Source organism: Leopardus geoffroyi, chromosome C1 (genome assembly GCF_018350155.1).
Source record: "Leopardus geoffroyi isolate Oge1 chromosome C1, O.geoffroyi_Oge1_pat1.0, whole genome shotgun sequence".
NCBI classification, from domain to species: domain Eukaryota; kingdom Metazoa; phylum Chordata; class Mammalia; order Carnivora; family Felidae; genus Leopardus; species Leopardus geoffroyi.
In genome coordinates, this window is record NC_059328.1 from 184,516,215 (window position 1) to 184,531,580 (window position 15,366).

Below are 15,366 nucleotides of genomic sequence, written 5' to 3' on the forward strand. Positions count from 1 at the left end.
TTAATGAATCATCCCACCAACATCCCATAACTAAATCAAATTTTGTTTTCTTTTTACAGGAAAGGTTTTAGTCAATTGAATAATAAATCATCCTGCCTTTTTTTCTGAATCACAGGATAGGGAGGCTCTTATAGACAGGATCACAATTAAATAAGCCCTCAGAGGAGAGATTCTACCCTGTTTTAAAAGAAGGCCAGGGAAGGAGAGAGTCCCGACTATTTTGGTCAGACTTTATAGTGCTTAAAATAGTAATATGTGTCTGTTTTTAAATATTTTCAGTTTATCACTGAAGATTTGTCTTAAATGCAGAGGTCAAGAATGAATCAACTTCTTGATAACCCCCAATATTCTGGTCAGGTCCTGCAGTGACCAGGTGTATGAAGAAATGTTCCTCTTCCTTCAAAAAGACTCATCCAATAAGCACCTACAGTTTACAAAGAATATTCATGCACACTTTTCCTTTTGAGTCTCACAACAACACTATTATATGTAAGGATTATTGATTCCTATTTAAAAGCCGAAATTAAGAATCAGGGAGGCTAAGTGACTTACCTAAAGTCGTATATTTACTGAGCAGAAAATTACAGCTTGAGACTAGTTATTTTTATGTAAGGACAATGCCTTTTGCATTTGACACTTTGCTGCTGTTTTGCTATGCTTATAAAATCAGTCACTGTAAACATGCATTTAGGTGCTTTTGTGTAATTAGTTCCTGGGAGAATTATATGAATTGGTGATCTGGTTGGGAACATTATCAACTTCAGTCTGTGGTCTGAACAGAGGAAAGTATAAAAAAAATCCAGTTTTAAGTGGCACTGGTCAGATGCTCAGTGTAAAAATTGGGAGTGATAGGTATAGTGGACAGTCTGGGACTAAGATGATATCTGTTATGTTACGAATACAAGGATTGGACCCATAATTTGGGAAAGACAATATGTGAGAAGACAATATGTGAGACAATATGTGACAATATGTGGTTCTATATCCAAGAACAAAGCAGCCACAAGAAATAATTAACCTGCTTAAGGCACACTAATCTGAACACAGAAAGTCTGATGCCATCAGCACTGTGGTTCAGGGAAGTGTGGCAAAATGGGCTGAGGATTCTGTGAGACTAAGATGCAGAGACACTTTGAGAAAGAGGTAAAATGCAAGGTGCAAGTATTCTCTGTGAAATTCTGTGGTGAAAGGCTTGAAAATTTAATTTACATTGGAAGAACCTTAAGAGTTAGTGGAACCATTAGGATTTCTGTTTAGTTCTGAGCTGTGGCTGCTAATAGCTTTATACCGAAACACAGGTGCTGATTCTCATAAAGTTCATCTAAACTGTGTACCTCAGTCTACAAATTTGATCAAGTGAGAGTCATCCGTTTGTCATTGGCTTCCAATCTGACTTTCAAGAAACTTACTTCCTTCAAAATAGTTTGAGGGGAAAAAGCGACTTTTAGTTATGGTATATTGTCAGTCCTGGGGTGCTTGGGTGGCTTAGTGGGTTAAACATCCGACTTAGGTTCAGGTCATGGTCTCACAGAGACTCTGTGTTAGGCTTTGTGCCAACAGTGTGGAGCCTCTTTGGGATTCTCTCTTTCCCTCTTTCTCTCTCTCTGCCCCTCTCCTGCTTGCACTCACTCGCTCTCTCTCTGCCTCTCCAAAATAAAAAAAAATAAACACTTAAAAAAGGCATATTGTCAGTCCTTTTTGATATAAAGCATATTAAGGTGAAAATCTTTTATTTGAACTAGTTTTAAGTTTAAAACTTAAATTGTTGCAAAGTATAAATGAAGAAAACTTTTTAAAGAAATCCAGCATTATTTCTTTCACATATCTATAGGGACTTGAGCTAGGTTGTCAAAGTACCTACATGTAGTGGTTCTTAGGGAATCTGCTTTAATGAACAAATGAGTGATTTGTAGTTAATAGTTGCTTTTATTTCAAAGAACACCAGGCATTTGAAAAATAAGTTTTTATTTCTAAAGCTAATAATATCAATTTTCTTGGCAATTTGTCTTTTTCTGGAACTGTGAAAATGTGAATTTAGGCCAGCCTCTGTCCAAATAATCATAATATCTGAATGGAGTCTGAGGAGTTCATAGACTGTTATTGAATTTTGTCTATTTTCTAAGGGAAAATTGATTCCTTATTTTCAACTTATTTTATAGGATCCTTCTAACCAAAAATGCGGCGGAAGAAAGAAAACCGTGTCTTTCAGCAGCATGCCGTCAGAAAAGAAAATCAGCAGTGCGAGCGACTGCATCAGCTTCATGCAAGCTGGCTGCGAACTGAAGAAGGTCCGGCCAAATTCTCGTATTTACAACCGCTTTTTCACTCTGGACACAGACCTCCAAGCTCTTCGCTGGGAACCTTCCAAGAAAGACCTAGAGAAAGCTAAGCTTGACATTTCTGCCATAAAAGAAATCAGACTGGGGAAGAACACGGAAACATTTAGAAACAATGGCCTTGCTGACCAGATTTGTGAGGACTGTGCCTTTTCCATACTCCACGGGGAAAACTACGAGTCTCTGGACCTAGTTGCCAATTCGGCGGATGTAGCGAACATCTGGGTTTCAGGTTTGCGGTACCTGGTTTCTCGAAGTAAGCAGCCCCTTGACTTTATAGAGGGCAACCGGAACACGCCGAGGTTCATGTGGTTGAAAACAGTGTTCGAAGCAGCAGATGTTGACGGCAATGGGATTATGCTGGAAGACACCTCTGTAGAGTTGATAAAACAACTCAACCCCACCCTGAAGGAATCCAAGATCAGGCTAAAGTTTAAAGAAATCCAGAAGAGCAAAGAAAAACTAACCACACGAGTGACAGAAGAGGAATTTTGTGAAGCTTTTTGTGAACTTTGCACCAGGCCGGAAGTGTATTTCTTACTGGTACAGATATCTAAAAATAAAGAATATTTGGATGCTAACGATCTCATGCTCTTTTTAGAAGCTGAACAAGGAGTTGCCCATATTACCGAGGATATGTGCTTAGACATTATTCGAAGATATGAACTTTCTGAAGATGGCCGTCAGAAAGGGTTTCTTGCAATTGATGGCTTTACCCAGTATCTGTTGTCACCAGAATGTGACATTTTTGATCCTGAGCAAAAAAAGGTTGCTCAAGATATGACCCAGCCATTATCTCACTACTACATCAATGCTTCTCACAACACCTATCTCATAGAAGACCAGTTTAGGGGGCCTGCTGATATTAATGGGTATGTTAGAGCTTTGAAAATGGGCTGTCGAAGCATTGAACTCGATGTAAGTGATGGTTCAGACAATGAACCCATCCTTTGTAATCGAAATAATGTGACAACACACCTTTCCTTTCGAAGTGTCATAGAGGTGATAAACAAATTTGCCTTCGTTGCTTCTGAATACCCACTCATTCTTTGCTTGGGAAATCACTGCTCCCTACCCCAGCAGAAGGTAATGGTTCAACAAATGAAAAAGGTCTTTGGCAATAAGCTCTATACTGAGGCACCTTTGCCATCAGAAACATACCTCCCGTCACCAGAAAAATTAAAAAGAATGATTATCGTGAAAGGAAAGAAATTGCCTTCAGACCCAGATGTTTTAGAAGGAGAGGTCACAGATGAAGATGAGGAAGCGGAAATGTCTCGAAGGCTGTCAGTAGATTACAATGGTGAGCAGAAGCAGATCTGGCTGTGTAGGGAGCTCTCTGATTTGGTCTCTATCTGTAAATCTGTTCAATATAGGGATTTTGAACTGTCCATGAAAAGTCAAAACTACTGGGAAATGTGTTCATTTAGTGAAACAGAGGCCAGCCGAATTGCAAATGAATACCCAGAGGATTTTGTAAATTATAATAAGAAGTTCTTATCAAGAATCTATCCAAGTGCCATGAGGATCGATTCCAGTAACTTGAATCCACAGGACTTTTGGAATTGTGGCTGTCAGATTGTGGCAATGAATTTTCAGACTCCCGGTCCAATGATGGATCTTCACACGGGCTGGTTTCTTCAAAATGGAGGATGTGGTTATGTTCTAAGGCCGTCCATCATGCGAGATGAAGTTTCTTACTTCAGTGCAAACACAAAGGGCATCGTACCTGGGGTGTCTCCTCTAGCTCTTCATATCAAGATCATCAGTGGTCAGAATTTTCCAAAGCCCAAGGGAGCTTGTGCCAAAGGAGATGTCATAGATCCTTATGTTTGTATAGAGATACATGGAATTCCAGCAGACTGTTCAGAACAAAGAACTAAAACTGTACAGCAAAACAGTGATAACCCTATTTTTGATGAAACTTTTGAGTTTCAAGTAAACCTACCTGAGCTGGCCATGATCCGTTTTGTCGTTCTAGATGATGACTACATTGGGGATGAGTTTATAGGACAATATACAATACCATTTGAATGTTTGCAGCCTGGATATCGGCATGTTCCCCTGCGCTCTTTTGTGGGTGACATCATGGAGCATGTAACCCTTTTTGTCCACATAGCAATAACTAATCGAAGTGGAGGAGGAAAGCCACAGAAGCGCAGCCTGTCAGTGAGAATGGGGAAGAAAGTTCGAGAATATACCATGCTCAGGAATATTGGTCTTAAGACCATAGATGACATCTTTAAAATAGCAGTTCATCCTTTACGAGAAGCCATAGATATGAGAGAAAATATGCAGGTAGGAAAAATCCCAAACTTTCCCCCAACCTGCTCCTACTTCTTCCTACCCTTCTCTTACCAGGGAACATTGTATTTTACTTGTGATCTGATTACAGAAAAAAATTATCAGAAAGGTTGTATAAACTCATAAACCACCAAATTAAGTGCTACCTGTGAAAGCAGATATATTTCATGTATCTGATTATAAATGAATGCTATGTTAAATTTGGCCTGAACTAAACAAGTTAATATAAATGCTTTATACATCCATTAGCTATCCCTACCACATAACCAAATAGATATATGGCGTTGTGTATATGAAGACTATAAAATATTATATGTATGTACAATATATAAAATACTTATTGTAACGTACAATACTAGTTACAAGTATATATGTAAAATATTTGCAGATATGAACATGAAAGGGAAGTTGAAGTCATATAAACAAATATAATGCCTTCAGTTTATTTTAGTTAAGTGTACAACAGCAATAATAAATTACTCCCATTAGAAAACACAACTAAACAAACAATATTCAGCACTTGAACATGTTGAAAACTAGGTAGCCTTCTCTGAGAAATGTGGTTAAATTGAAAGTTGGAAGAACATGGATTCTGGCTTAAACTCTATCCCCTTATGATCTTGAGCAAAGTTTTTCAGATCCCTGATCATCAGTTTTGTCCAAATAAGGTAATGAAAATAGTAATACATCACAGAATTATTATTAGAATTAAATGACAGTATATGTAAATTTCCTGGTGCTGACATGTGGGAATTCAGTGTTAGTTTCTTTCCCTTTATTAATGTTGTAATCAGAGATGGTTGCCAATTTCTTTCTTCAGTACCATTGAATGTACTTATTCTAGGCTCATATTACTTAGAAACCATCAAACAACAAATACTGAGTTCCTGCAATACTCAAGGAGGTGTTGGTTGGCAGAAGTAGCAGCCTGAGAGCAGAACAAAAGAGGAATATTTTTCAATGCACCTAATTTGCTCCTTTAGCTAACATTCTAATAGTAATTCTCACCCAGAAAATCCCTACTTTCAAGACAGAAAACAAGCTAGAAGAAGTTAGGTGATTTCCCAAATACGAAATGGAAATAGGAAGTAAATAAGAATGTTGGGCTTTAAATCCAGAATTGCTGACTACCAAAAATCATTCATGGTTTTTAGTCGGGTGATGCTGAACCTCAAATCCATCATTTGGTGAAGACTTTGTTTTTACATTATTTCACAGAGAAATTCAACATAGACTTAAAATCAGTTTAAATAGGTAAAATGGTAGAAAATAGTATGACACATAAATTACATATAAACACTTAGATGGTGAACATTTATTTGAAGTGGTTGCCTTAGCCACTGTTTTAAAAATAGGCTCCAAATATTAGCATCTTCTACATGACTTTTTCTGACATAATTCAAAGCTACTATAAATCCCTGTTTCAGATTAGTTATGTCATTTCTACATCTTATTTTGTATGTTACAAGTAGATTTTATTTATTTGTATGCAATTCTTAAAAATATATCCTTTCCACATATTATGTGTTTAAAATACATGTTAAGCAGAGTTGGTTATAAATAAAGTTTTTTCAGATAGCATTGATAATTTATATCATCCCAACACATAGTCTTTTGGGTTAAGAATTGTTTGGAGCCTAATCAGTAGAAAAATGAAATAATATCATTGTCATTAAATTCGTTCGACCTAGAATAGATTAGGTACTGCTCCCTATTAATAAAACACAAAATAGGCATAATTCCTATTTCAAATGAATTTTAAAAGCCTGTAACATGGACAAAGGTAGCTATACATGAAATTTGTTTCAGTATGTGCACCTGTCAGGTGCATTTCTGATGCGATGACAAAGAAATACCATTGATGGTTAGTCGAATGGAGGATGGTGAGTAATTGCAGCCTGCTACCTTGAGGGGAAAAGCTCACAGAAGATGCACTCCAATGTACAATCACGGACTTATTTTTATGATCATCATGATACAAATCAAGTAAGATATTCATAACCAGCCAATGCTGATTTGTGTGACTATTCCAGTGCTCTGCTTTGAAAAGCACTGTGTAGCCTTAGTTCACAGTCTGCTTTACTTTATGGCATAATGTGGCAGTTGCTAAAAATTGAGAAAGATGAGGTGTAATCATGGATTAGCTCTGCGTGTCATCTCTGCACATTACATTTTTGGTTGATTATAATCCAGTTTCCTCCAAACATGTATGCATTAAAGGGTATACTTTGAATGAATATACTTTAGTGTAAACCTAGAAGTGCTGGGGGTGATGTGTCATGTGGTCAGAAGTATAATTCCATGTTTTCTTCCTCACAGAATGCCATAGTGTCTATTAAGGAGTTATGTGGACTTCCTCCGATTGCCAGTCTAAAGCAGTGTCTGTTGACCTTGTCCTCTCGTCTCATCACCAGTGACAATACTCCCTCAGTCTCTCTTGTGATGAAAGACAACTTTCCTTATCTGGAGCCTCTGGGGGCAATTCCAGATGTGCAGAAAAAAATGTTGGCTGCCTATGATCTGGTAGGAAATTGTGACTCTATATTTTTTACCTGAATGTGTGTGTGTGTGTGTGGGGGGGGGGGAAATCATCTGGCAGGGGATCCTTTGTGTAACTCTGATGAATAAATAACATTGCAGGTGGCAGACACAGCACACCCACTCAGCTTCCCCTAGGTCCCAGTGAAGACCTCTGAGGCAGTGCTTTGAACCCAGAGCCCCAAAGATTACAAACAGAAATTCTCTGCTTTAGCAAGGAATGAATTACTGATAAAGTCTTCAAAAGCACAATTTTTGACCATCTAAATGATGTTAGCCTGCAACATAACCATTTAATTGTATACCTGTAGGAAATGAATTTATGCTTCTCACTGCTGTATGATGTTTGAGACAAAATATTTCTCTGGAATTTATATTTCTAAGATGATACTATTAAATGATTTTTTCTGACTATACAATGGAATTTATGTAGCAAATAAATGTAAGGATAGTTATATTTTTGCATCTCCTAATTCCATAAAAAAACTAAGGAGCAAATGAAAAATCAGAAAAATTTGTAACGTATATACCAGATAAAGTGTAAACTATCCTTAAAAATCAGTGAGAAAAAAATGGGGAAAAAATCTTATGTCAATTAGGTTTAATTTCAGCTTGATAAAACAAACAGTGCAACACAATCATGGCTTAAAAATACAAAGTTTTAGGGGTGCCTGGGTGGCTCAGTTGGTTAAACATTCGACTCTTGATTTTTTGCTCGTAATCTCATGGTTCATGAGTTTGAGCCCTGCATCAGGCTCTGTGCTGACAGTGTGGAGCCTCCTTGGGATGCTCTGTCTTTCTCTCTCTACCTCCTACCCCTCTCTCAAAAATAAATAAATAAACATTAAAAAAAATACAGTTGTACTCCTTCAAATAAAAATCTGGACCCAGGCTTCCAGGATGAAACTTCTATAAAGTTCTTAGGAACTTAGGCTGCCTCTAGCTTTCTGCTCTACCATCCCTGCAGTGTGACCATTATTTTTCTGGTCCAAAATGGCTGCTGAAGCTCCAGCCATAAAATCTGCATTCCAGTCATCAGAAATGATGAAGAGGAAAAGAAAGTATATCTTCTGCCTTTAAGGACATTTCTCTGAAATAGCATAGATCATTTCTGCTTATATTTCATGAGCCTAGAGTTAAAACAGACACACTTAGCTGAAGAGGAGAATGGGAAGTATCTATGTCAAGGGGCTATGTGCTCAACTAAAAGTTATCTCTTCTGATACTAAGAAATAGAGGGGGAGGAGAGTTATTAGGTAATAAAAATAGTCCCTTTTTAATGTTTATTTTGAGAGAGTGCGAGAGTGTGTGTGTGTGTGTGTGCACGTGCACACGCACACATGCGCACACACACACGAGCAAGTGAGGGAGGGGCAGAGGCAGAGAGAGAGAGAGAGAGAAAGAGAGAGAGGGAGAGAGAGAATTCCAAACAGGCTCTGTCAGCACAGATCCTGACGCAGGTATCCCCACAAACCATGAGATCATGACCTGAGCCGAAATCAAGAGTCCACGTGACCGAGCCACCCAGGTGTCCCACAAATATTCTTTACTTCAGAGATGAACAGGCAGTTCATGTATCTCTTCCTCCTAAAAAAAAAAAAAAGACAATGAAAACCTAAAACCATGTTTAACCTTAAAATGAGTTTTAGGTTAAAGATATTAAAGAAATGTAGTGAGATATTCCCTCTCATTGGCACTAAAAAATATCATACCTCTGATAGAGAATTTAAGATAATGGATACTCTCATCCATCTACCTCTACTGGGAAAACAAATTGATATAATCTTTTGGGAGAAAAATTTAGCAATAGTATTGAAAATGTTTACCTCATTTGTTTTATGTATTTCTTTCCTGGGATTTATTCTAAAGCAATAATGATACGCGTAAACATTTATGTTTAATAATGTCAACATAGAACTATAGTTAAATGAAATATAGTAAACCAAGATGTATGCTCTTGAACCCACTAAAATCATGCATTAGAAGAATATTTAAAGGTATGGAAAACTTCTCATAACATATTTTGTGAAAAAGCCTGGTTATAAAAATATACACTATAGGATTTATTTTGTATTTACATGTATACATATCTACAATGTTAGCAAAATATTCATAGTAAGTATTTTTAAATAAAGAGAGTGAACTTTATTTTCTTATTTATGCTTTTCTAATTTTTATTCTCTATTTGCCAAACTCTTTACAAGGAACCCAACTAATTTTCATAATTGAATAATATTTTATCATTAAAAAACAACTAGAGGAAAAACATTTGGGATACACATCCTATAATTGAAAAAGAAAAAACCCCATAGAATGCATTCTCCTTCTGAATTATCATACCTCTTATAAACTGTATTCCATGACTGCTGGGGGAAAAGTTCACCTATTACCTATATCTCATTTTTCATGAAATCAGTTTTTTCATCATAAAAGCAGGGACTGAAAGCTATTCAGTGAATAGGTATAATTGCCATTTAAGAGGTGAAATTAGGGTACTAGTTGCCATAGAGACAGACAGTGGAAATCACTTATTCCTCCAATTCTCTGTGAAACTAAGAAAGAAAAATCATTCCCTGGGAGGGGAGCCTATTCCCCTGGAGCTGGGCTTGGAAAAGGCAGCTTACAAAAGCACCTGGACTGGTTGGCCAGTTTCCATTTCACATCTCCAAGTGTCCGATGCTGTTTTGTTTTTTTCAGTTTTATCTGTGGGAGCTAAATCTGAACATCAACCTTTTCTCATTTGTATTTTTAAAATGCAATTTGTAATTACAGGCTTAGCATGGTTTTCCAAAGCTTAAAGTGAAAGTTGGAGTAGAAAACAGAAATACTTACAATGATATATTCATTTATAGTTCCCTATGGAAATGATTTATGGAAATAATTTTGAGTGTAAATATCCCTATGCCAAATGGCAAACTCAGAAGGCCTTGCAAGTAATTGAAAACTCTTTGACAGCTCTGCTGGGTTATTTCTTTTAGGGAGGAAGTGGGTAGAAACAGATATAAATAATGATGATATTAGCCTCGAATGTGAAAACACCATTTTTACTTACTAGGATTTGCATTGTATTGGTTGGCACCTTCGAGCTCTTGATATATTTGTGTTAATATTTATTTTAAAGAAGTCTTCTAAGATACTCTGCAGATCCAGAATGATCATTTAAAACACATAAATCTGATCATGTCACTTTCCTGCCTAAAATCCTACATTGGCTTCCCATTAATATAAAATTGAAACTCCTTACTGTGGTCTATAGGGTCATTTATGATCGTGGTGTATAGGGTCAATTATGATCAGGCCTTGCATACCGATCTCACTCCCCTCTCCCAGCCTCCTCTGCCTCTCCCAGCCTCACCCCCACAGTCTTTCTTCTGTTCATTCCCCCCAGCCACATGGGGTTTCTTTCTTTCTTAAATCAGGTCAAGTTTGTTTCCATCTCTGGGTTATTTTATTTGTGGTTCCCTCTGCCTGGAATCTTCTCTTGCATGAATAGTTGCTTCTTATCTCTTAATTTTTAGTTCAAATGTCATATCCTCAGAGAAGTCTTCCCTGGTAACTGTCCCCACTTGTTGCTCTGTCACATAGCCTTATATATTTCCATCATCCTACTTAGCAGTAATGAAAAATATTTTGCTTGACTTTTTGTTGAATTTCTGCCCTCCTTTCCCCTTCAATTTGAATGTATACTCCATGAGGGCCCAGACCCTGTGTGTTGCTTCCTACAGTTACCTCCCTCATCTAAAACAGTGCTGGCATGGACTATATTGCCAATTAATGTTAGTTGAATAAAAAACAAATAGAAGCATTTATTGTTGGCAGAAATAGTATAGTTCTGATGCCATAATTGATGGGTTTTATGGTAAATCTTTAAATCTCCTGTTTTACCTCTATGACACCACTGTAACCAAACTGGTCCCCGTCTTATACTTGTAGTTAAAAAACCCCTACAGACAAAGACAAAACTATGGAGACTGTAAAAAGATCAAGGGGCTGGAGATGGGCCACAGGGTGGGGTGAGGGAGGGAGGGATGAATAGGTAGAGCACAGAGGATTTTTAGGACACTGAAACTACTCTTTTTTTTTTTTAAGTTTATTTATTGTGAGAAAGAGTGAGAGAGCATGAGCAGGGGAGGGGCAGAGAAAGGGAGAATCCCAAGCAGGCTCTGCATTGCCAGTGCAGAGCTCAATGCGGGGCTCCAACTCATGAACCGTGAGATCATGACCTGAACTGAAACCAACAGTCAGGTGCTTCACCAACGGAGCCACCCAGGCACCCCCACTGAAGCTATTCTATGTGATACTATAATAGTGGATATATATCATTATACCTTTGTCAAAATTAATACAGTGTATAACAGAGTTAACTCTAATGTAAAGTATGGACTTTAATAATACTGTATCAATATTGGCTCATCAACTATGATAAATGTACCACATTAAAGAAAGATGTTAACAGTAGGAAAATGAGGATGGGCTCAGGGCGTTTATAGGAATTCTATGTACTTTCAGCTCAGTTTTTATGTAAACCTAAAACTTTTTGTAAAAATAAAGTCTAAAAAAATCCTTTACAGACTATTAATAAAAAAAAAGTTGGATGACTAAGGCTGAAGATAAATCCTGGGTGGTGGTGGGGGGGGGGGGCATGTATTCCAAAATGAACAGCTTGTATGTTCAACTTAGACTCAAATCACTTAAATATTTGGATTTCTCAAAAATGGTAATGAATTATATAGACGCTATCCAAGAGGAAAAGTTGTAACTACTAAAAAAAACATAGAATACATTTACAATAAAAAAAAGACCTGAAGTCATTTCTGAACAGATACAAATTTGGCTTATTTCAGTATCAAAAGAAACAAATCAGGCAACAAGTAACCTCCATTTACTGAAAGCCAACCTGAGTGTATCAAACTATCCTATTTATCAACGGGAAATAAAATGAAAATATTTTAGAAAACATTAACCCTGAGTTCGTCTGCATAGATTTTTTCCCCCTAAATTTAGCTTTTCCCTAATGACCTGAGATGGCTCTATTCCTTATCAAACACTGGCTAATTTAATATTTGGAAATATTTCTTCTTGAGGGTCTTAAAGATTCAGTCTTAAAAGTCATTTTAGTATTAACATTGCAATTATAATTCTATTGTAGTATCTGTGTTGATATCAAGAAATCAAATATATATCTACTACATATCCATAGTAGAGTAGGCTTATTTACATGGCGTAATTTCAGAAGACACCTTCCCTCCCATTCTGTATCTTATTTAAAATATAGGTTTTCTCTCTGGTACTTGAAATTCCAAAATTATAATCAATTCCTTTGGGTTAAGACTTTTTATTCTCTTTTAAAATGCCAAAAAAAAAAGGGGGCACCTGGGTGGCTCAGTCGGTTGAGTGTCCGACTTTGGTTCAGGTCATGCTCTTGTGGTTCACAAGTCTGAGCCCGCGTCGGGCTCTGTGCTGACAGCTCAGAGCCTGGAACCTGCTTTGGATTCTGTGTCTTCCTCTCTCTCTGCCCTTCCCCCGCTAGCACTCTGTCTCTCTCTCCCAAAAATAAATAAACATTAAAAAAATTAAAATGGCAAAAAAATAGCTATGAATAATAATACAATGGGTTATCAGTAATTTGTGGCTTTGAGTGAACGTAACAGATCCTGTCCTGCAACAAATTTTTACCTAGGAAAAGGAAGAGATCTTAATGACAGAGTGTTCCCCAAGTCTGGGTTAGCTGAGGGTGAGTTTGCTCAAAGAATTACAATTTTTCCTAAGAACAATGCTGTTTACAATATCCCTTAATACTCTGAATAGGGATGTAGCTATAAACATCTGTCTGATATTTGGGGCAGCTGAAGCAGAGGTGATTTTCCTGATAGCAAATACATGTCCCAGCCAGAGGTGGGATGTGACAGCTTCTGAAAAGCACTAAAGCAAACTGGGAACATTATTAATCAATAACTTAGGCAAGTAGAATGGGTTTTAAAAGCTGAAGGTGGAATTGATGCCTCCTTCCTGAACTAAAGATCTACAGTGGAGGGCTATTGGTATTAGGCTTGCTACATTGCCATTTCAGTGGTCCTGTGGTCACCAGGACAGATTTTCAGAAATTGTCCCCAGGATATAATTGAAAGCCAGAGCACCACTTCTAAGTGACCTGTCCCTTTATTGCACTGTGATTTTTTAATTAATTATTTTTTTATTTTTTTTGCCCAGGTCTCTGAAAGAGTAAGCTTCACTTTCCCACTCTGGATTTTCTCTTTCTCTAAGAAAATTGGGGCTCCTGGGTGGCTCAGTTGGTTAAGCATCCAACTCTTGATTTTGGCTCAGGTCATGACCTTACTGTTTGGAGACTGAGTCCTGTGTCAAGCTCTGTACTGACAGTGTGCAGCCTGCTTGGGATTCTCTCGATCCCTCTCTCTCTGCTCCTCCCCCACTCATGCTCTCTCTCTCTCTCTCTCTCTATGTGAAAATAAACAAACAAACAAACAAACAAAATATCCACTGAAGTAGGAAATACAGAGTCGCTGTCAAGTCTTTTAAGGTTGCTAATGCAATATAATTATGTTTTACAAATAAAAATGATGTAAGGTTTTGTTGTTGTTGTTGTTGTTGTTGTTAGGAATAGTCTAGTTCTTGGGGCTGTTAAAAAATGGAATTGGTTACCTAAAGAGCTGCCCAGTGTTAGAGCCAAGCATGGAGATATTTAATTTTATAAACATTCACTGAGTTCCTCCCATGTGCAAGCCACTGGTTTGAATGCTCTGGAAGGTATGGCAAGCAGATGCTGTGTTCCAGCAGCTTACAATTAGGGCAGGTGATGTGGTAAGGTCCATCCCAGGCCTATGAGTCTGTGGCTGGTGATCTTCTTATGTTCTTTATCATTTAACATGAAGTTGCAACAGTGGGCAATTTCATTGGAAAATACTTTATAATTTCAGTGGGACACTGTCAAAATTAGTTTGTTTTAATAGATAGGACTTTTTTCTTTCTACAATAGTATTTGTATGCATGTCAATTTCATATTATTTTTGAAACCCATCTTTAGCCCCAACCTTAATGTTTTACTCTAGTCACATTGCTACATTTGAATACAGAACATTCTTGGGTGTCTAAAGAACCAACATCAAAAATTTCATAGGTCAAAAACTGGTTCATCTTCTTATTTCCTAGGTATTCATTTACCATTTCCAGACCACTGCAAAAGATACCACCTTGCCAATCATCCTCAGTTCCTCTAAATCATTTCAAATGCTTTCTCTCTATTAACTCCGATAAGGTCTTTTAATTTATAATTCAATATTAATGAGATCCATTGCTTTTTTTCCTCATGTTTTTCTCATGTGTCCATTTTCTTTTTTTTCTTTTTTGAGGGAGAGAACGAGAAAGAGAGAGAGAGAGAGAGGGAGAGAGAGAGAACATCTTAAGCAGGCTCCATGCTCAGTGTAGAGCCTGATGTGGGGCTTGGGATCATGACCTGAGCCAAATTCAAGAGTCTGATGCTTAACCCACTGAGCTACCCAGGTGCCCCATGTATCTATTTTCTTATATTGACTTAGCCAAGGTTCTTACCAGACTCTCTTCTTCTCCTACCTGAATTTTTCAGTAGGTTGACTAGTCCTTCATTTAGTCTCTACCTTTCCCTAATTCAACAATTGGAATAATCATTCTCAAATTCTATTTTTGAGTTTTTACTAGACTTGCAAAATATTTGCCCACCAGTGCTGGCTGTTTTGCCAATCTCATTTCCCATTTCCTTCTGTTTGTACCCTCTCCTTCGGTTAAGCTGATGTATTTTCCACCTCCTTTTTATTTTCCATCCTTTGTATCTCCTTTCTATACCACCTAGAATGCCTTCTTAGCCTTAGTTCACTCTCCATCAATCTAAGTCCAGCCCTTTGTCCTAACTTCTCATAAAATTGACCTTATTAAGAAAAGAGTCATTTATTGAATTTATTCATAACATTCAGTACATACCAACTATAAAGAACTTTAGTAGATTTTGTACAATACAGAGACGAATAAACAGAGAGTTATCAGCACAAATAGCTATTTGTAAAGCATGATGGGTCTTTGACTCTTTGACAACAAAAAACAACACTTTCTCTTTCAATATATCATTTTGTATAAGTCATTAAGCTTTTGATTAGTCAACTCAATAAACAGGTCTTAGACACGTTACTGTGCAAGTTGC

The 15,366-nt window shown here is 37.2% G+C and overlaps 1 protein-coding gene across 3 annotated transcripts in view; it reads left to right on the top strand.

The window, feature by feature from the left end:
* The window catches only part of PLCL1 (phospholipase C like 1 (inactive)), a 336,396-nt gene that overhangs the window by 256,864 nt on the left and 64,166 nt on the right, over window positions 1-15,366 (top strand). For all 3 annotated transcript variants that reach the window (XM_045480635.1, XM_045480636.1, XM_045480637.1), the window contains exons 2-3: window positions 2,160-4,634; window positions 6,960-7,163. In XM_045480635.1, the coding sequence (XP_045336591.1) occupies window positions 2,160-4,634; window positions 6,960-7,163 (2,679 nt within the window). The remainder of the gene's footprint in view (window positions 1-2,159; window positions 4,635-6,959; window positions 7,164-15,366) is intronic.